At 36.8% G+C, this 20267-nt stretch overlaps 3 protein-coding genes across 5 annotated transcripts; 1 reads left to right on the forward strand and 2 right to left on the reverse strand.

Moving 5' to 3' along the window:
• Positions 1-178: 178 nt before the first annotated feature.
• Positions 179-4022, reverse strand: LOC130460675 (protein FAR1-RELATED SEQUENCE 5-like). The gene is made up of 3 exons (XM_056828072.1): positions 2240-4022; positions 682-2137; positions 179-576 (listed from the first exon to the last, which is right to left on the reverse strand). The coding sequence occupies exons 1-3, from the start codon at positions 3070-3072 to the stop codon at positions 361-363; spliced, it is 2505 nt and encodes an 834-aa protein (XP_056684050.1). The 5' UTR covers positions 3073-4022; the 3' UTR covers positions 179-360.
• An 803-nt stretch (positions 4023-4825) lies between these two features.
• On the reverse strand, positions 4826-17268 carry LOC110783711 (histone acetyltransferase GCN5). Of its 3 annotated transcripts, none has more exons than XM_021988069.2 (13): positions 16436-17268; positions 15318-15382; positions 15086-15166; positions 14775-14846; positions 13786-13954; positions 12598-12641; positions 12240-12339; positions 11380-11448; positions 9783-9837; positions 9028-9146; positions 6623-6716; positions 5585-5726; positions 4826-5186 (listed from the first exon to the last, which is right to left on the reverse strand). In XM_021988069.2, the coding sequence occupies exons 1-13, from the start codon at positions 17060-17062 to the stop codon at positions 5126-5128; spliced, it is 1698 nt and encodes a 565-aa protein (XP_021843761.1). In that variant the 5' UTR covers positions 17063-17268; the 3' UTR covers positions 4826-5125. The 3 variants fall into 3 exon arrangements, with proteins under 3 accessions (XP_021843761.1, XP_021843770.1, XP_021843752.1); XM_021988078.2 differs by having other exon boundaries at positions 9783-9834; positions 16436-17208; XM_021988060.2 differs by having other exon boundaries at positions 9783-9849; positions 16436-17208.
• Positions 17269-18574: 1306 nt separating this feature from the next.
• Positions 18575-19507, forward strand: LOC110781784 (protein ELC-like). The gene has a single exon (XM_021985841.2). The coding sequence runs from the start codon at positions 18575-18577 to the stop codon at positions 19505-19507; it is 933 nt and encodes a 310-aa protein (XP_021841533.2).
• Positions 19508-20267: the final 760 nt, after the last annotated feature.

Raw genomic sequence — 20267 nt, forward strand, 5'->3', positions numbered from 1 at the left:
CCAGTGTAATAGATTCGTTGTATGTACATTATTAATTAATATAAATTATACAATAAATAGTATTGTTGCCCACAAATATCACTGGCTTAGCCTCACTGTCACAATGGTTACTCTTTCCTCCTCATTGAGCATATTGTCTACCCGTTGGTTGTGGGTTCGACGCCTAATACAACTCATTTTGTATTTTTTTTTTTTTACACTGATAAAGTAATTGAGGTTACATCAATTACATATATAGACATAACGTAAAGTACATAGCAAAAAGGGAGGATTGGATTAAAAAATTCAATTCTTAAAATACCGTTTAAACGAAAATATATCTTTGAAGAAATCAAATTAAATTACATTTACACAAAACATTCACAATCTGGTGCGCCAATCGTTAATATCAAATTCAAATGACTGTGAACAATCCTGAGACAAATGTAATTGGGACGGGTGTGCTTGAGAACTTTGAGAAGGATGTACATTAGAACTTTGTGGGACGTTCTCCGCATATGTACCCCCAACGTGATTCGCGTGTTGTTGCCTAGCACGGTAACTTGGAAGATTTCCAAATGCGTTGCAAATAAGTTCCTACATTGCACAAACAACATTTAAGTAGAAAAGTAAAGTTATATTTCCTAATGAAAACTTGCATATACGATACGAATCACCAAACAAATAAAATATAAATTTTACCTCATTAGCAATAACTTCCTCTTCAGTAACCACTTTTTTGTTCTTAGAATTCCCACCGGCCTTTCCACCAAAAGGAGCATTCCTTTTTGTCTTTGCCCTACCAGTATGCCGTTTGTCAACCGGTGTTTTGATCCTGTTCTCGTCCACGACCGGTTCTACATCCCTTAATCTGGCTCTCTCACCAAATTCTCGTGGACGTAGCCTTCGACGACCAAATACATTTCTCGCATCTGGGTCCCACCAACATATAAGGTCGTCTCCTTTTTCCCCAGTCTTTCGTATTCCGACTACATCCTCCATTTTTAGCCGCACAACATCCATAGCCTCCTTGTACAACCGAAGTGCATCATCATTACGCATAGCTAATTCAGACAAGTAATTATGCCGTTGTGAAAGCTCTTTGGCTTTGCCCAATCTGATAGATTCAAGAGGGTCGAAGTAAGATACTCGAATGCTCTCGTACGACCTAACACACTTCATCCACCGTTGTAGTATGTACTTTTCTGGAACAAATTGAAAATCCTCTACATCCATTGCACGCATTATATGTCTACAAAGTATTCCCGTAAATTCAAACAAGTTACAAGAGCAATGTAAATCACCATTTTCCTTATCCACCCTAACATCATAACTTTTAAACCTTTTCCGCCAAAACGGTGAGGTTAGTTTTTCATCAGCTCTATACAACACCACTGATCCATGACATGAGGTTTTCGTGACATTTGTGTGTGTCAATCCTCTACGCTCTTTAACAACCTCAGCAAACTTCTCACTAGTGTACGTCTTAACCAATACATACTCAACTAAAACACTCTTATCAACATCAATCTTAGCAGGCTTATCAATGTTATCAAAATTATCCTGTTTCTCTTCCTCAGCTTTTATCCTCATACAATATTCATAATTATGAATGAACAAAACTAAACCACAATCTAAGTTCACGTGAGTTTTAAAAAATCTATTCATACCCTCACTCCTTTGTGTAGAAGACATACCTGCCCAAAACTTTCCTCTATTATATGCCGGAGCCCACTGACGCCTGTTATCATACGCGTCCTTCATCCACCCAGGACCCCTTAAACCGTACTCATCCATCACATGACACCAAGCTTCATCGAACTCATCTGGATCAATCAGATCATGTATTGCAGTTCTGATCAGGGTGTCTATTTTCTTCCAATCACTGAGACTACCTAGGTTCTTACTAGCATTCTGGAGCATGTGCCACAAACATAGTCTGTGACGGACGCCCGGGAAGACTAGCTCAATTGCTCTACAAATTGCTTTGTCTTGGTCGGTTAAGATGCCTAGTGGTGCCTTCCCCATACACTTCAGGAATTCTTCAAATACCCAAACAAATGAGGGAGTATTTTCATGGGAAATTAAGGCCGCAGCAAATATAATTGATTTGCCATGATGGTTTACACCAATGAATGGAGCAAATGGAATCCGATACCTAAAACAATATAAATGTATTGGATATTACTTTTTCAAACAAATGGACCAAAGTACAATTACAAAGAATTTTAATCAATAAAAACTTAATTAAAACACGTACCGGTTGCAAGCGAAAGTAGTATCAAAAGTAATAACATCCCCAAAATATTTGCATGTACCCCTACTACGTGCATCCGACCAAAATGCATTCGTAAAAACACCATCATCATCTACTTGTATTGAGCTATAAAACTCGGGATGCAAATCACGTTGTGCCTTAAAGTAAGCATCGAGTCCTGCGGCATCTGCAGCACTAAATCTTGATGAACGACGTTCGACGTTGATTGCGTTCCTCAAGTCTCTATTATTAAATGTAATATTTTCATAACCTCCCTTTTCAATTAGATGCGTACCAAAGTTCTTACTTATGCTAACACCACCCATGTCATTGATCATCGCCCTCTTAAATGTAGTACCGTCTATACATCTATAATTAACCATCAGTCTACTACAGTCAGGATTTAAAGGATGATTGTGTTGCAAGTCACAAGTCAATATAGTAAATAGCCCATCTCTACTTACACCGTAAATATTCATCTTACAACCGGTCACATTAGACCCAACACCTTTTTTCACCCCTCCCTTCTTGCATTTTAATCTAATAAGTTCCATCATATGCGGCTTTGCCTCATACTTTCCCACACCAGACTTAGATACTCCCTTTTCTTTGTACTCTTTTTTCAGCTTATTACTTTTGATAAACATCTCAAATCCTTCTTTGAAGGCATACAACTGACAAAATTCGAAAAACTCATGGCCCGTTGTAAAACACATCCCTACACTAGGGGGGTTAACGATAACTTCTTGTCCATCAGTTATTAATCTATATTGTGAGCTTTCAGGAACATTTTCATTCAGATCAGGGACACTTTCGTTTAGGTCTACCCAAGCCATACAGAACTCCCACGTATATCACTGTTGTACAAAATACGAAAAACGTTTAGGGTTTTATAAAATGCTGCCAAACGTTTAGGGTTTTATAAAATACAACAAACAAACAAATTATATACAACGATTTTAGAATAACCACTTAGTTTAGTGTTTAACCATATAGGATAACATACAACTTAATAACATTCTTAATACTACGTAATTATAGAATGTATGAAATAAACAAAAAAAACACCTTGTTTTCTCCGTCGTGCAGATCTACTTTCTCACCAAAAACGAATTTATCAAATTAACATGAAACTACAATTTTTCATTAACTCATCAATATCTGCCAAACAATCAAGATTCATCAATATCATGAAACTCCAATTTTTCATTAATTCAAACAAATTTAACTACCCAAAAATAAAACATTCATATAGCATTGTTATTTTCAGGAATTAATTAACTACATTTGACAAAAACAATTTAACGAAAAACTTACATTAATTTCGAAGCGAGATTTCGAAGCTGAATTTCGAAGCTTAATAATGTTGTAGCAGCTCTAAACGTTTTGCTAAAAACTTTCCTGTGCGTTTTTGTTTGTGGCAAACTCGATAAAATGGGAGATGATACAACCCCTTCAGCTTTGCCTTTATTTTCTTTGCTGAACCGTTTTCCAGAAAATATTACCGTTGAAGGTTGAATGAGCTTTTTTTTTTAAAGTTGAAGATTGAATTTTTATTTCTTTTTTTTTTTAATTATTTTGCTGCTTGGGCGGGATTTGTTTTGGGGAGGAAAGGGGAGGTAATGTTCCCGCTTGAAAACACTAAAGGGCGGTTGATGCCAAATATTTTCCCCCTAAAACCAAATGCATTTCCCCCTAAAACTCAATTAATCCATGCTGATTTGGACCACTAAGATGGCAGTGTACCTGGGCCCCAATTACCCCCAGTGTAACTGTATCATCTCCCAGGTTAAACCATAACTAATTATGCAGATATAAAGCAGATTCAATCGAATGATCTTAGTAGTTTAAGCTAATGTTTTATGTTTCCTTTTCAAGAGCCATGAGTTTAATACTTCAATATAAATTACACTCTTTTCAATATTTGTGTACGTATGGTTGGGTTCAGTGATTCAAAGAAAAGAAAATAACGTCATGATGTCCAGATAATGAAACTTTTTTTTACAAACATGGAGTTTTTTCTTCATAGTTATGCATTCAAACATGGTAATAGACGGCAATGGACTATAAAGAAAAAAGATAATTTTGAGCAAATTATCATTACCATGGGAATGGATATTGATTTTCGTTACAAATTTACATACAAAATCATTTTCATTGAGTAAATTAGGTAAATTAGGCTTAGGCACGACCGCACAACAGTCTGACACGGGCACGAAAAACGCACGGCCCAACACGAGCACAAAGCAGTTTTTTGAAAAATCATGACAAGACACGACAAGACTCGACAAAGCTTGCAAAAATAAGTAAATTAGGCTTAGGCACAACGGCCCGTGGGCATGGGCACTATTTTGAAATTTTCGGGTCGGCCCTGTCCAATGCAGAGTGGCTTGGCATGGGACGTGCCTGTTCGGGGCCTACAGCCAGCTAGCTCCAAAGCCCAACCTGACCCACAACCATCTTTAAGTATGCATAATGCAAATCAGCAAACAATTGATTTTCAAGCATTAAACTGTAAGCTGTACATAAAATATAAGCTATAGAGTGCAAATGAACTGAAGATCTGGGAGTTGAACAAGCTATCAGAAGTTAGGAACTCGTTAAAATCACTAAACATCACGAGCAAAATCCAATAAACTAATTCATACAACTTATAATCACACATTTAAACAATCACCTGCATTTTAATCGTGAGATTAATTATTATCTACGTAGTACTACAGAGTAATTTAACAACAATATCAATGGATTAACAATAGAATTCCCCATCACCAAAGACTACAGTCAGTACTCAGTATGTTCTCTAAGGCTTCTAACCGGTGTCCATCTCGCAATATATACACATTACTAAGGCCGCGTTTGGATCAGATTGCACAATTGCCTGATGCTTCACTTGAGAAATGGAACTCCAGCCTGCAAATTTGCCTTACTTGTGAAATGCGCCTCCAACCTGAAAAGTCAACCTGATAAATGAAAAAAATCCAGGGAAACAATAGTGTACTAAGGCTCTTTTGTTTTGCTATAAAACGTTTTCAGTGCAAAATGATTTTCCATGGAAACACTTTACAAGGAAAAACATAGTTCCAAACTAGCTTTCTTTTGTTTGGTTCCTTAAAAGAAAATGGAAGAAGATGGTGAAGAGTGACGGGAAGAAGGGAGGGAGGTATGGAGGTATGGAGGAAAGGTAGAAAAGTGATTTCCCTCCCATTCAAATTGTTTTTTATCCCTTGCCAAACAAAACAACGTAAAATGATTGAAAAGGTGAAAATCATTTTCCATGAAAACGTTTTACACAGTACCAAGCGGAGCCTAAAATGGGGAATGGTAGTAAAACAGATGAAAACATGCCTGGTTGCACATTTATAATATATTGTTTCGGGGGAATTATAGGTGCGGGCGTTCTCAAACATTCTCTTTGAATCAGCGACAAACATCTCAAATGTCACATAATACATCTCTGAGTCCACCCTCTTTGACATTGTTTTCAGATCTGCACCATAAAATTTGTGATTCTAGTGTTACACATTGAAACCTTCATACAAGATCATAATTAAAATCCACCAGCAATCTCAAAGTTGAGCATGAAGAATTTGAAATGCAGTGATTCCACTTTGGTTCAGACATGCAAATATAGTATAACTATGCAAGTGATCACCTAGTTCAAGTGGAAACAAAAATTTACCGGACTGGAGAAGTCTAAAACAAGGGATATTGGGTTGGAGATAGAGGAGAGAAGAAACACAAGGCATGAATTCTCCTCTTATAAGTTGTATACCAAAAAACAGATACTCCCTCCGGCCCTTTTTATTCTTTAAGTTTGTTATCATGCACGCAGTTTAACAAATAGTTAATGTGGATAAAGATTATCTTTTTGTTGAACTTATAATGCAAATTACGTTTATTTATAATGATTTCATTCTTATAAAAAATTTGACATTAGAAAAATGAGAAAGATTTAATGTTCCAATAAGAGATTTAACGGTTAAAATGGCCCAGTGAATTTGATTGGTTGAAATAATCATTTGACACGATTTTTGACAGAATATTAGGGACTTTTATGCTACAATATAAAAGGAAAGATTATAAGTGTAAAGATTAAAATGGGACACTAGAAATGGAAAGCGTAAAGAATAAATTAGGACGGAAGGAGTCTTTCACTAGCGTCTACAAGTCAGTCAAGCGTAAATCATAAATAACAGCTACCATTAGAGACATACTCCACAATCAGGAGTTCAGGACACCCCGAACCCCAACTCACCCTGTGTTTGATCATGATGTATATAGATGCCAAAAAAAATAGACCATTGACATATATAGTTTGTCATCTCCGGCACTATTATGATGTTGATGCCAAAAGAAACTGAACTTGAAAGAAATTGCATTTACCCATAGGATTCTTGATGATATCGTAATAATCAGGCACATCTCGTCCATCAACTGGTTCCTTAAATGGCCAAGCATCGGGATGATCTTGCATAGACTGCTTTAAGGAGAGTAGAAACATATCATCACTATCTACTCAGTGCTTCAGCATTATTCAAGCATTAAAACAAGTAAAACCAGGGAGGGGGGACTTTACAGCACAATCAGTATAAGATTTACGTAGTTCGTTCCTTAAATGGCCAAGTATCAGGATGGTCATGGTTAACTGTTCGAAAGAGGAGACAAGTTATTTTACGCAAGCCTTTAAAATTATTGAAGCATTAAAAGAGTAAATCATGGCAGGGTGTTGCAACACAGTCATAGCAGGAGTCATAGCAGGATTCACGGACGCTTCAAATGATCCAATAGCTTTTCAGGCTTCTAAACAATTATTCACAATCCATGGCTAGATGGAATATGGGAAACCAGATGTGCAAAAGACAAGTAGAGCACTCCGTCTGACTAAACAAGGAAATAATGATTAGCTAGGACAGTTATTGCATCCAAGCCAGCTTAACGAGCCCGTGACTAATATTGGTTAAAGCTTCACTTAGGTCATCACCTCAACCATCGAACCTTAATATTGAGCCCAAGTCTAGTAAGACCGTAAGTGTCACGGTCCGAATGTTTTGACACCGGATCCGTGCGGCGCACTTTTGCCTATTGGAGGCAAGGATGCGAGCCTTGTGCGGAATGAGTGTCTTGTGACTCGTAAGGGCACGAGCAAGCGTCTGATTCTGAATGGGCGCTCTTGCCTATTGGCGAGAAGAGCGAGGGACGAGACGCTTGTGTGCGCACAGCAGGCACAACCGGGACTGACGACGAGAATTTATCTGTTTGTGGGACTTTGTGGGATTTGGGATGCTTTAGAGCAAATGGCGGCACAATATCTATAAAGGCCTAAACAAAACACAAGTAATAAAGCGATGACAACAATTGGTGAGAAGTAGGAATTCATTCATTCATACCCCTCATATAGGTTTATTTTGAATTAGCTACAAACTACCGGTGAACACTGGATTGGCAGTAACATACTAATTCTATATAGAGCCTAGAAAATTATTAGAAAGATCCTAGAAAGGACTAGATAAGCAAAATACAAATAAAGGAAGATTGGATTCTAACAGTAAGGCACACAATGGCTAAGGCTAAGAATGACTTAACTTGTTTTCCATTTACTTAACGTAACATATTCTTTTATGATATCTAATCTCCCTACCCCCCCTAACTAAAAAGAAAAACAGGTTAAGCCATTGGTGTCCAACTCGAGCAAATGCTCGAGCATTGTAGCTTCAAGACAGCTGAATGTCACAGATGGCCTCCACACCATCGTGTGCAGCAATATGTGTGGCTATGGGAATCGCAAGTCTAGGCGATGCACCATCGGACAAGGCAGCAAGGGTGTTACGCACCACCGGATAACATGGTGCATGGTCGGATCGTGGGTCGTCGAGTGGCCGGATGCATCATGGTGCAACATCGTGGGCGCTGACACTGGGTGCTAGGCAACATCATGGGCCATAGAGGCGCGCCTGAGCGCTAGCAGCAAGTGGAGCACCCACCCCGTATAGAATATTTTGAATGAGGAATAAATTCATAGTGAACACCCACTTGACACTAACATAATAATAACGGGTTGTTTGGAGGACCAAACAAAGTCCAAACGAGCAGAAATTTTGGGGACCCACCAGAATTGCCCCAATGAAGATGATGGACGGGTCAGAATTTCCCGATCAGGCCCGCAGAGGACCATTGTGCAGCAGATCAGTAGTGCATGGGTCTGGAAGGTTCTAGAGTGCTCCGATGAGCATTCTAGGATGAATGGAGCTTGAAGGTTCTAGATAGGTTGAGTCTAGAACACTCTTGTATATGCTATAAGTTGTCTCTAGAAGCCTCCATGTGTCTAGGAGTTTCTAAGGAGGTGGGAACAACATAGAATAGTGCGGACATTTCTTGTAAGGAGTTGTATAGAGTTAGGGATGGAGGCCTATAAATAGGCACCAAGGCATCATTTGTAAAGCATAGAGTTTTTAATACAAGCAAAACATTCCCATAAAGCTCTCTTGTGTTCTCAGTTTTAATTGTGCTATTCGTTCCAGCAGGAGTTTAACTCCACCAATATAGAAAGCCTTTGAAAAGGCACGCGAGGCACACTTTGCACTGGTTCCCAAACACTCAGAAGGATCCTGGGTATGGTGTTTTATTCAGGCGCACAAAAGCGCAACACTAAAACCTTTGATATTAAAAAGTGCGCCTCAATCCTTTGCTTTGAACCTAAGTTGAAGGACCCACCTAGTGCACTAGCCTTTTTTTTCAAAAATTGCTACAAAGCTAGGGGAAAAAACATATGCCTAAGTAGGAGACCTAACCTTCAAGAGAGTCCGCATGAAGACGGTCAGAGATTTTTGATACGAGGCATTGTCCCCTGGTGCAATTGACGGTTTAAACCTTGAATATCCATATTGATCAGGTGTCCACCCAGCCTCTCCTACAATAACATATATTAACAAAGTCGATTAGTGGTATATGTGCACACAGTTACAGTAAAATATATTTAATAGCTTTACCACTACAATAGTATGTTGGTTGACATGATTTGCTAAGAGTGAAAATTAGAAGGTGCATATCAGCTAAATTCATAAGACAACTCTAAAAGAACGTGGAAAAATCAAACATCAACCACCAGGGCCAAAATCAACATGTGTCTTTTGACTTTATAAATTATGGTTTTGGTTGTTAATGTTTCACATCTGGAACATTTAATGGGCAAATAAAAAATTGAATGAGAAGAAACATTAAGATATTTGTTGGAGGAACATTATTTGTTGGAGCTTCAACATTATCATAGAGGAAGAAAGGATAGGAGAAAGAGAAAATGAAGCTGATTGTCGAAAATAGATTTATTTATTTTTTAAAAAAAATATTAGACAATTGTGTTCTAAATTTTGTTTGATTAACAAACACCTAGCTTTAGGTATGAGTATGGAGTTATAACTCATTATAAACCCACGGGTCTAATATTTAACCCCACTCAAAGAATACTATATGCCAAGCATATGAAATAAATAAGTAAATGTATATAGACATCAAACATGCATCACAAAGTGCAGAAAAAATCACTTACTCAATCCTGGAATATCCTCAACTTTGAAGACCTTTTTGGGAATGCCAGCCTCCTTCTGAATCATATGCTACACAGTTAGATGAATTCTGCCGGTATGAGTAGGATAATCCAATCTTGAGAAAATTAACTTCTATAAAAATAATCCAAGATTTGTGTCTTTTGAACATCCACGTGTAACAATAAAGGACAAAGTAAATGATTGAAAAGTCAAAGAGATCCACGTGTAACAATAAAGACAAAGTAAATGATAGAAAAGTCAAAGAGTATATGTCTCTCGGATCCACCGACTACAATTTAATGAATAAACATGTACAAGTACTAGCATTGAACACCCTAGAGATAAGTTAATTTAGTTGTGCTACGTAATTGTATTTGTTGTTCAAAGTGCAATATGTTTTCTCATCTTTGTAAGGAACTCCATGAGGCATCTCCACCATGTTTCCATTTTGATACTCTTTTCAATTCAAAATTCCTCTTTGTCCCCAACAACTATGTAATAAACTCACACCTCCATGTATAATTCAAGAAGCAAATATAGGAAGGTTGATTGATTTAATTACTGAAGATAGAACTTCCAAAATACTCAGGAACAAAAGTAAAAGTAAAAGCTTGAGGTTGTAAATCTCCAATAGTGACTTTAGGTCACAACTCTCTAATGTCTTAACACAAACACAATACCCTTCTTACTTCACTCCTCCCTTTTAATACTAACACGATTTTACTCCAACCAAACCACTACTACTGTTGCCGTTGTTGTTATCTGCTGTTGTCCTCTGTCAGCTTTGCCTTAATTGTTTTGGCTTCATTCTCTACGGCTTCCCTTGTCTCTTCTTGCGTAGGTGATGGTTATCGGGGGCCTCTGCCAGGTCATCATAATTCACATGAGGCATCTCCGTCAGGTTTCGATTTTAATACTCTTTTCCAATTCAAAATTCCTCTTGTCCCCAACAAGGCAACAACTACCAGTCACCTCCGCATGAAACCACATTAATGATGCCTCTTAACATTCACTAAATAAATTAAACTGAGAATTATCACTCTCACCTTCACAACCTAATATCCTTAAGAAATCACATACTCGGGTACTAAATAATACGGATTATATGCTCAGCTGCTTCGATAGTGCATTAAAAAGTGTCTGAAGCTCAAAAAGAAATTGCATTTAGGGAGCCTAGAAGTGCGTCTCTGTCATCAGCCTTTCTTGACAAAAGATCGGCGAGTCAGCTTTTGGCAACTTTCAACTTAATGCATCTTTTTTTTTTGTTAAATATTCTATTATGATGAATAACAATCAATCAAATAGTCCGCAAAAATTACAATGAAAATTATGTGATTTATAATGCTTATTGAGTAATTTTTATACGATGATTGAGTAAATGTTCTTAATATGATAACGTTTTTGAATTAAAGATGTATAAGCCTCACTTCACCCAGACATGTGACTTTGCCTTCTCCAAGACATCTATCCTCTCAGTGCATCTCATGCCTTTTAAAAGTAGAGTATCTATCCTCTCAGTGCATCTCATGCCTTTTAAAAGTAGAGTATCTATCCTCTCAGTGCATCTCATGCCTTTTGAAAGTAGAGTTGTGAGGTTACCTTCTGAAAATCAATTCCAGGGTAGATAGTATGACAATTTGAGAGCTCTCTGATTTTCTCATCAATGGCCTGTATATCAAAAAATGAAGAACTTCAACAACAAAATATTGTAATCTAACAGAACAAAAACTGTAAAAATGAAATAACAAAGACCAAACTGAAAGAGAAACCATTTCAGCAAGAGTAGTAATTTTGTGTTTCAAAGGCTATCATTTGGCTCACTTGGTATGTGAAATGGGATGGGACTCATGGGAGTAGGAACAACGCTTCTGAGGGGTTGATTCCTGCAAAATCCACATTTGGTACAAGGGAGATGGAATTGCAAGGGGGCGGGAGAGGGAATCAGAGACCTTTGACTCCCACATTATAATTCCCAGGGAGGTACTGGGTTAAAGAATTTGGGAGTGGGATAAGAGAAATACTTTCTAGTTTCTATATAAATTCATTAGTCATTATAAATTTCAATTTAGCTAGTTTCACTCCATTCCAGTACTTCATACTCGTACACCAAATACGGAAAGTAGGAATGACAATTTCATTCCAACTCCTCAAAATGTCTTTTTACACACCCTTATGATGACCTTACTCCCATTACTCACACAAAATGATTGCCACGATCCTAAAAAGCTGTAGGTTAAAGTTTTATTGAGGCTACAAAATGAGCAATCCTATAATATTCACGCTCACATGAAAATGAAAAAAAAAATCATATAGTACTTCACATTATACCAGAAAATGTTTACATGAGGCACTTATACAGTTATTGATAACAATTGATGTTGTTCATTAATTTGAAACCAAAAAGCAAAAAAGAGGAGCTAATACGTCAAAACTACATTTACAGGTCCGAAATCTCTTACCTGCCTTTGACGATGGATCATAGTTGACAAATCCGTATATGGAAGCTTTAGATCCATTTTGCATTCCATAAGAATTCCTCCATCATAGTCCTTGATATACCTTAATGATGACACATAAATGCATAAAGATGGTACTGTAATAAATATAAATAGAAAACTAATCACAACCAAAATAAAGTTTCTATACAGAGCCATACAAGTCCAAACAATGAGCAATCACGGGTAGAGCATCTTGCTTTATTTCAACGAATGAAACCATAAAGTAGATGGTAGCAATACAAGGAAGACAGTGAACAAATATCATTCACTTGTAGAACTGTGTAACTGAAAAACAAGTGGAGTAGCATGAAAAACTTACCCGTGCCATATGTCCTTCTCCAAGGAGATCTCTTTAGTAAACCCCTTCAAATATAAAAAGGCAATGTCAACTACTGTTTCCGTTGAACATGAAAGTAAAAGAAAAGGGTGAAATCCAGAGAAATGCAGTATAAATCAGCGGAAAACGCAAAATAAACAAACAAAAAAAAAAGAACGAAAGAAAGAAACGAGAGAGAGAGATAAATATAACATGAAGAGTCGTTAATCCAACTCTTCTTTACAATTGAAGCCCTCATTACAGTCCCATAGCTCGAATTGTACAGAGAAAATGCAGCATCGATCAGTTGAAATCGCCAAAAAAAAAGAGGGGTAAATCCAACATGAAGAGTCATGAATCCAACTCTTCTTTACAACTGAAGCCCATTATAACAGTCAAAGCTAGAAGTCAAATATGAGGCCAAGCCATATAATTATACCACCATTTGATAAACAGAAAACAAATCCCTAAATTGAAAGGCTGATTTAATAGTCTTCATGTTCTGCACTTGTACCTTGGCTCACCTATGTAGTGACTTTGATCTCAGGAAAAATCACATTTTCAGAGGTCCAATAAATTCATATTCAAACTTCCAAATCATTACATATCTTGTTATATCTTATTAACAAGAAACCATTTCATTTCACTCTTCATTTGAAGTTTTGTAATTTGTTAACACTCTGAAGTCAGCAGACTCAGCACTAATCCACTATAAGTACCACAGTATCTTCTTTTGTGCGATTGACTTTTTAGGGGCATAATACTCCGATACAATACTACAGTTATACCACAAAGTTTTCTTACAAATCTATAGTTTTAACATAAGACTCACTGTTGACATAACTTGACGGGCAAGTTAAAGCAAATATACAATAAATAATAAAAGATACATCTAGCTTTATTTAGATCATCAACTTGACATCTATATAGGTAAGTAAGAGAGCCTAGAACCATCATAGTTTTCATGTGGCATGTGGATGTTTTACTACTACATTTGGCAATAATAGAACAAACGACAGATTACAACAGACACAATTAGAGTGTCCTGTTTCTCCAGCTTAGTCAAAACTCGTCTATTTTAATGAACAATAAGGCATGTTGGAAGAAGCTTGTATTGTTTCCTTAGATCTAGGTGACCCCTAAATCTAATGAAATCATTGACGCCAAAATAAACATCGATGAGAACTGCACCTGTTTGATAAAATAACCAACAGCATTATTGTCTGCGTAAGTAAGAAAATGAGTTAATCCATCAACATCGCGTGCATGCTGTTTTAGGTGATTCATCAGTCTAGTGCCATAGCCTTTCACTTGTTCATCAGCAGTAATAGCACAGAAGGCTATCTCCCCAAATTTTTGGCTGTCAGATACCGTGAACAGCACAGTTAGAAGAAACAAATAAACATAATGCATTTATAAAATGACTATTTCACACCTACGCAGAAGTGATGATTATGCACGCACGGCAAAGCAATAAAAGGAACTTGAGAATAAAGTTAGAAACTGCATCAGTGCATCTACTATAGATAGGTCATGCTAAGGCACTAATAGGTGTGAATCCAATGAGAGACTCTGAAACTGAACAATAAGCCCACTCCAAAAGAATCTGCCACTCCCAATTTGATTTGTCTTAAGATATTCTATGGCAAAGCATAATTGGATTCTTCGAAGGGATACAACTATACAAGCCATGATGCACATCAACTATATTGAAGACCACGTTTCTGTTTTAGAAACTAGGAAACTTGGAGGACAATTGTTCTCTAAATGACCAGCAAGTTAATGGATCTTTGAAGTTCCAAAATGATGTTTTCCTTCTAATACTCTCTTGAAACAAACACAAATCAACCCTACTACAACTAAGGAGTACGTAGTATAATATTTCTAAGCAAGAAATTGATTTCTTGTTTCAACTTCCCCACGTTTCTCAAGCTTTTTGAAAATTGTGTTTTGTGTCTTCCCATTACTGACTATTATGCTGAATACGTATTTAACATTCAGATGAAAACTTGTTGGAATCTGTTTATAGCATCACTCCCTAAAATATTATGTTCACATCAAAGCAATATAGCTAAGGCAAGTGTTTCGGTTTCTCCTCCATCATCCTTTTATTCATGAACAACAGGATCCCCACTGCACAATAGAATAAGGATAATGAATAACCTCAGCATGGTGTTTACCTCTTGTATGGACGATAAGTGATGCCACCAACAACAGTCGAACGTCTGATAACCATCACTGATTTATGGCTTCTGCAAACATTACAACACAATAATGGATGAAGTTCTTGAAAGCATCAGTAAGGTCTGGAAAAAGAAAATGAAGATAATTCCATGCTTGCAATATATCCACTCCTCCTTCCCCTATTCATTTAAAATCTTTCCCTCTCTACAGATCTGAGACCTTTTTGCAAAAAAATTATATGAATGTTATGGATAGATAATCTGTTGGCCAACATAAAATTGCAATAGTCATTACACAATACACATACCTGTCCATAACAAGACGAACAATGTATTCCTTTGGCATGTTAGGAAGTTGTCTGGCAAATATATTTTTCAGCCCTATAAGCCTGAGCAACCAAAATCACAATATTTCAACAATTGGCATCCTGACTTATAAAAGTCAATGTAAGACAGAATGTGTAAGCCATCACATCTTTTTCACAATTACAAAAGGGAAAATCTATATGTTAAAGCACACAGCGAGTAAGATTAAGATACCAAACCATATGCTCATCAACTCCATCATTTGAAAGACACAAGAATCTCAATTTTCCAGTTTCTTCCTGCAAAATTCAGACAGGTTTCTTTGTAAGAAATGTAAACCTAACCAGAGAGGTAAAACTACAATACCGAGACCAACAACAAAAACCGGTTTTCTATAGGGAAACGGACCATAAGATTCCTTTGCTGGTGTAGCATGACAAAACTGTTTCAGATTTAGGTAATTAGATAAGACTGATTACTGAAACGATGAAAGTTTTTTTGCTAGTACCAGTCCGGTTTACACCATTAAACAGACTATTCACAGGAACTACAACAACAGTACTCCATATGTTGAGTGTAGTTTAGCCTTAAACACAAAAAGAAACTACAGGTAGACTTTACAGTTCGTTCAACAATCACATCTAACTAGATAATTTTCTGCAGATGAAAGCAATACACGCCTGAATAAGTGCCTGTGAATTAGTATATTTCAATCATCATACTTAAACCTAAGAAATTCTTCTTTTTTCCTTTTTGTATTTATCCAACATTTTATAAACCTTGATTATCTTAGAGTAGCTGATATTCCTCAAAAGCTCACCAAATACCCCTTCATTTCAATATTCAATTTGATAAAATTACATTCGAGTAGCACCCCAAAATGTGTTCAATTAGCATCTAAAGGATCAACAACATCAATGTAGTACAAAGTATGTGGAGTATAAGACTAGATACGGTAAAAATCTATACACTTCTTTCTTGAATCTGAATCTGAACTTGTTCAATAGCATCAACGTAGTATATTATGAGTCCAATTTAATCAGCAGAATCACCAAAGGCAAACAAGATGATAATTATACATTCTATTATATGCTAATCACAATGGATTACGAGTCTACATCCCAATTTACACGAAAACACAATTAATCAAGTTTGTTATGAGTCCAATTTAATCAGCAGAATCACCAAAGGCAAACAAGATGATAATTACACATTCTATTATATGCTGATCACACTGGATTACGAGTCTACATCCCAATTTACGCGGAAAAAAAACACAATTAATCAACAATATTTGCAGAATTGCAGTAAGAAGCTCTGAATTGATGATAAATCAACAAATATAGAAATACCTCACGCTTCAAACCTTCTTCTCGAGCACTATAAGCACCACTAGTCTGAATATTCTCCGTGAAAATACTCTTCACTGAATCCTCCTTCACCGTCACGCCACTCGCAGTAGTGGGACCCGCAGGGGTGGAACCGCCGGAATTCGCGCCGTCTTTTACCGAATCAGGAACCTCAACCTTAACAGCAGCACCGTCAACCTTACTTAGCTTGGAACTTCTGGGCGCATTGTCGAGACGAGCAGCGGTGAAGGTGCGAATAGAGGAGGAGTCGTTAGGAGGGAAATTGTCGTTGTCGTCGTCATCGTCGTCTTCGTTATCGGCAGGAGTAGCGGCAGCGGCGTCGTCGGATGAGTTATCGGCGGGTGTAGCTGCAGAAACACTGTCGAGATCGTCGGTGGTATCGGCAGAGAGAAAAGAGGAGGGAGGAGCGTCATTGGCGGGGGTGGTGGTGGTAGTGGGAAGAGGATTGCGCTTGCGTTTGTTGTGGTGAGGGTGGTGGTGGAGAGAGGAGGTTGCGGCAGAGACAGAGGCGGAGGAGTGAGAAGGAGATTGGGATTGAGAGTGGGAATGAGAACTCCGTGAACGGGCGGCGGCGGTGGCGGGGTTTAGGTGCGGTGGGTGGGAGTCCATTGGATGAGAGTAGAAAGGTCGGGTTTTCCTGTTACGGGAAGGAAACAATAATGGAGTGCTAAAATTTCACCCCGGTTTTCCGGCCTTTTCCGGCGAAACGGAGAGGTGGCAAACGGGGTCTTTCGGGTGGAGGTATAGGTCGGGTCAATTGACTTATAAGTTATAAATGTTACGGATTATAATGTGAAACTAGTATGTAACCCGGGCGTTGTATACTTGAGGTATAGGTCGGGTCAATTTGACTATATATAACTTTATTTTTCAATAAATAAAAGGCATAAAAAGTTGAAATTTTAAAAGTATAAAAATTTAAAATTTAAAAGTATAAAAAGTTAAAAATTTAAAAGTATAGATGAAAAGAATATAGCAAGATCTCACTTAACTATAATTTTTTTATTACTCCGTAATAAATAGTAAAAGTAATGCGTGTGAATAGTAAAAAGTCAACATGGTGCAATAGTTAGAGTGAAAAAAATAGGAAATCTCGAGAGTATACAAAAGCTTCAAATAAGTGTATCATCTCACTAAATAATTAATAAGTAAATAATGTGTTTAATTAAATTATTATGATAAACATAGAGTTTGATGTTATACTTCGTATAAAAGAATTCAAAATAATTTTAGGAAAAGAAATATAGAGTTTTGTTTACAACAAACCATTAAAAAAAATAACAATTGGTGATACAAACTTATGACTAACTAACCCTTTTACAAGAGATGGGTAGCAATTTCACCTTTTGAATTACTCTGTTATCTCAACTTTTTATGACTAAATGTAATTAACAAATTATTGACACCAACTTGATCACTAAAGGTAATAATATTTTGGTGATCGAAGTGTGTCTACTATAGCTCTAAAATAATATTATAATACAAAGTAACCTACTAGCCTTTTAAAATGGTTTTAAAATATACAAAAAATATTAATTTTACCATCTACCTAAAATAATTGTTTTAAAAAGCTTGTGATATGCGGATGTCAATTACTCTAGCAATTAAGTTTACTCTGTAGTAAAGTTTTAGGGGTGAAATGTCAAACTTATGATTGATTTTTGTATAAATTATCTTTGTAATTTCTAAAAAAAAAAATATTCTTATTTAGAAATACATGGAAGGATCTCTAAAAATATTGCACACACGATTTTTTTTCTTCCTTACACTGTTACCAATGTCTTAACGCGTAATTAACATATGATTGCTCACCAAAAATTATTAAAAATGACTAACAAAGCTGGTTTTAGTCTTTGGTCAAGACAACTTAATTTCATATTACTAGAAGATGTGTGACTTGGGATAATCTTAGCCCTTAAGATTAACAAGATCATGAATTTGACGGTCCATGTCATTATGAACCCCCCTTAACATTACAAGAAAACTTCCAAGCAACTAAAAACCAAAACTATACTTTATAACAATATAACCCCCATATATTTGGTGATAATAATATAAATTATCCCACAAATCTTATCCCATTTTCCTTAAACCAAAACAATACTCTCTTTTTTTCTAGCCATGAAACCAACATCTTCAATGGAGTTCATAGACACATCCCTCTTTGAAAGTGGTTCATTTGAACTCTCATACAAAAATCCTACCCAAAAATGGATAATCCGAAAACATTTTCTTAAACTGTTCAAAGATTTTCCCTGTTTCATACCATCAACTAACAAATTCGATCATTATGATGGTACAACTACGAATCTTCTAAACATTTCTGGATTTCTTCACGTCTCTGATTTTTCACCCGAGGTGCCTCTCATCATCTGGCTCCACGAAAATTACCCTTCCGCCCCTCCTATGATCTTTATCCCATCAAACCCAGAATGTCCAGTTTACGAAAACCACCCATACATTAACCCGTCTGGTGTTGTTACCCCACCTTACATACTACATTGGGACCAAAAAAGGAGCAACTTATGTGACCTTATACACAACCTTGAAAACCTCTTTCAACATGATCACCCCTCCATGCCTATGTCGAAATCTACCATCCTATACGATCTTGTTGCGAAGATTTCTACCGATTTGGCTGCCTTAGAAGTTCAAACTCGAAAGGATATCGAGAGAGAGTCCACTAACCAAGCCCAACTGCAAAAAAGAAGAGATGTTATAGACGATTTTGTTACCATCCTTGAAGTTGAACGCGACAATCTTAATAAAAGAGTGGTGGATTTGAGAGAGTATAATGATAAGTTATTGGATTGGTTGAGAAAGAACAAAAATGGTGCATCAATGGCTTGTGTTCAAGTAATTGGTGACAAGTCAAAGATGATTGATTGTAAGGCTTCTTATAAGGCTTTAGATGATGTTGTGTATGGGTTGGATGAGGGTCTTGAACAAGGTGTGATAAGTTTAGATGAGTATATGAGACAAGTTAGAGTTCTAGCTAGGGAGCAGTTTTTTCATATTGCTATGTTTTTTAAGTTAAGACCATCTCGTTCTTAAGTTCCTTGGATGGCTTTGTAAATTTTGCCTTCATAATAATGTAAATATGTGTTTCATCCCCTTTCCAAAATGTTAGCATGTTTAGGGGGTGTATGGTTACGAGAGTTTGGAGAAAAAAGAGCTTTTGAGGTGAATTAGAGGTTTGAACCATTTCAAAAGCTAATGGGAGCGTTTGGTTATGAGAGGTTTAGAAGAGAGTTGTGAATGAAAAAAGCTAATGTTGAAAAAGGTTAATATATGGGCCTTATTTGGCATTGAGCGGTTAGCAGTTTTGGATAGTTGTTTTCTATTAACTGGTTTGACTAACTAATTGTAAAAGTTGGTTTTATAAAAGTGTTCGGTAAATAGCTGATTTATGTTAGTTGTTTGATGTGTCAATAACCAAAAAGGATCATGAACTTTTTGCATTAGTGGCTTGAAGAAGTGAGCGTAAAACGACATTTTTGTCCTAATATTGTCTAAATTTAGAACATTATCAACCTACGTCTTTATGTCAATGTCCTTAATGGTCATTTTACTCATTAAATTGGTAATAGCTACGAGTAACAGCTAGTTTACCAAACACTGTATACAAACTGCCAATTCGTGGATGGTGGACTGTGGTGCACGTAGAGGTACGTGCACCACGGTCCACCATCTAAATTGCGATGTTGAATCACATAGAGTGAGCAGACACGAATCTGCATGAGTAAAAGATCATCTACCTAAGAAGTAGGATGCAGGCAACTGCATCACCCAAAGGTTGAAGCAGCTTTAATTT

This window comes from Spinacia oleracea, chromosome 5 (assembly GCF_020520425.1).
Source record: "Spinacia oleracea cultivar Varoflay chromosome 5, BTI_SOV_V1, whole genome shotgun sequence".
Lineage (NCBI taxonomy): Eukaryota > Viridiplantae > Streptophyta > Magnoliopsida > Caryophyllales > Amaranthaceae > Spinacia > Spinacia oleracea.

Bases quoted from the DNA above. Each gene is read 5' to 3' on its own strand.
- LOC130460675 (XM_056828072.1), bottom strand. From the start codon at position 3,072: ATGGCTTGGGTAGACCTAAACGAAAGTGTCCCTGATCTGAATGAAAAT. The intron at 2,138-2,239 runs GTACGTGTTTTA...ATATTGTTTTAG, and splicing joins ACTACTTTCGCTTGCAACCG to GTATCGGATTCCATTTGCTC. The intron at 577-681 runs GTAAAATTTATA...TGTGCAATGTAG, and splicing joins AGGAAGTTATTGCTAATGAG to GAACTTATTTGCAACGCATT.
- LOC110783711 (XM_021988060.2), bottom strand. From the start codon at position 17,062: ATGGACTCCCACCCACCGCACCTAAACCCCGCCACCGCCGCCGCCCGT. The intron at 9,850-11,379 runs GTAACCTCACAA...CTAACTGTGTAG, and splicing joins CTGGAATTGATTTTCAGAAG to CATATGATTCAGAAGGAGGC. The intron at 5,727-6,622 runs GTAAATGCAATT...TTTATGGTGCAG, and splicing joins TATCATCAAGAATCCTATGG to ATCTGAAAACAATGTCAAAG.
- LOC110781784 (XM_021985841.2), top strand. From the start codon at position 18,575: ATGAAACCAACATCTTCAATGGAGTTCATAGACACATCCCTCTTTGAA.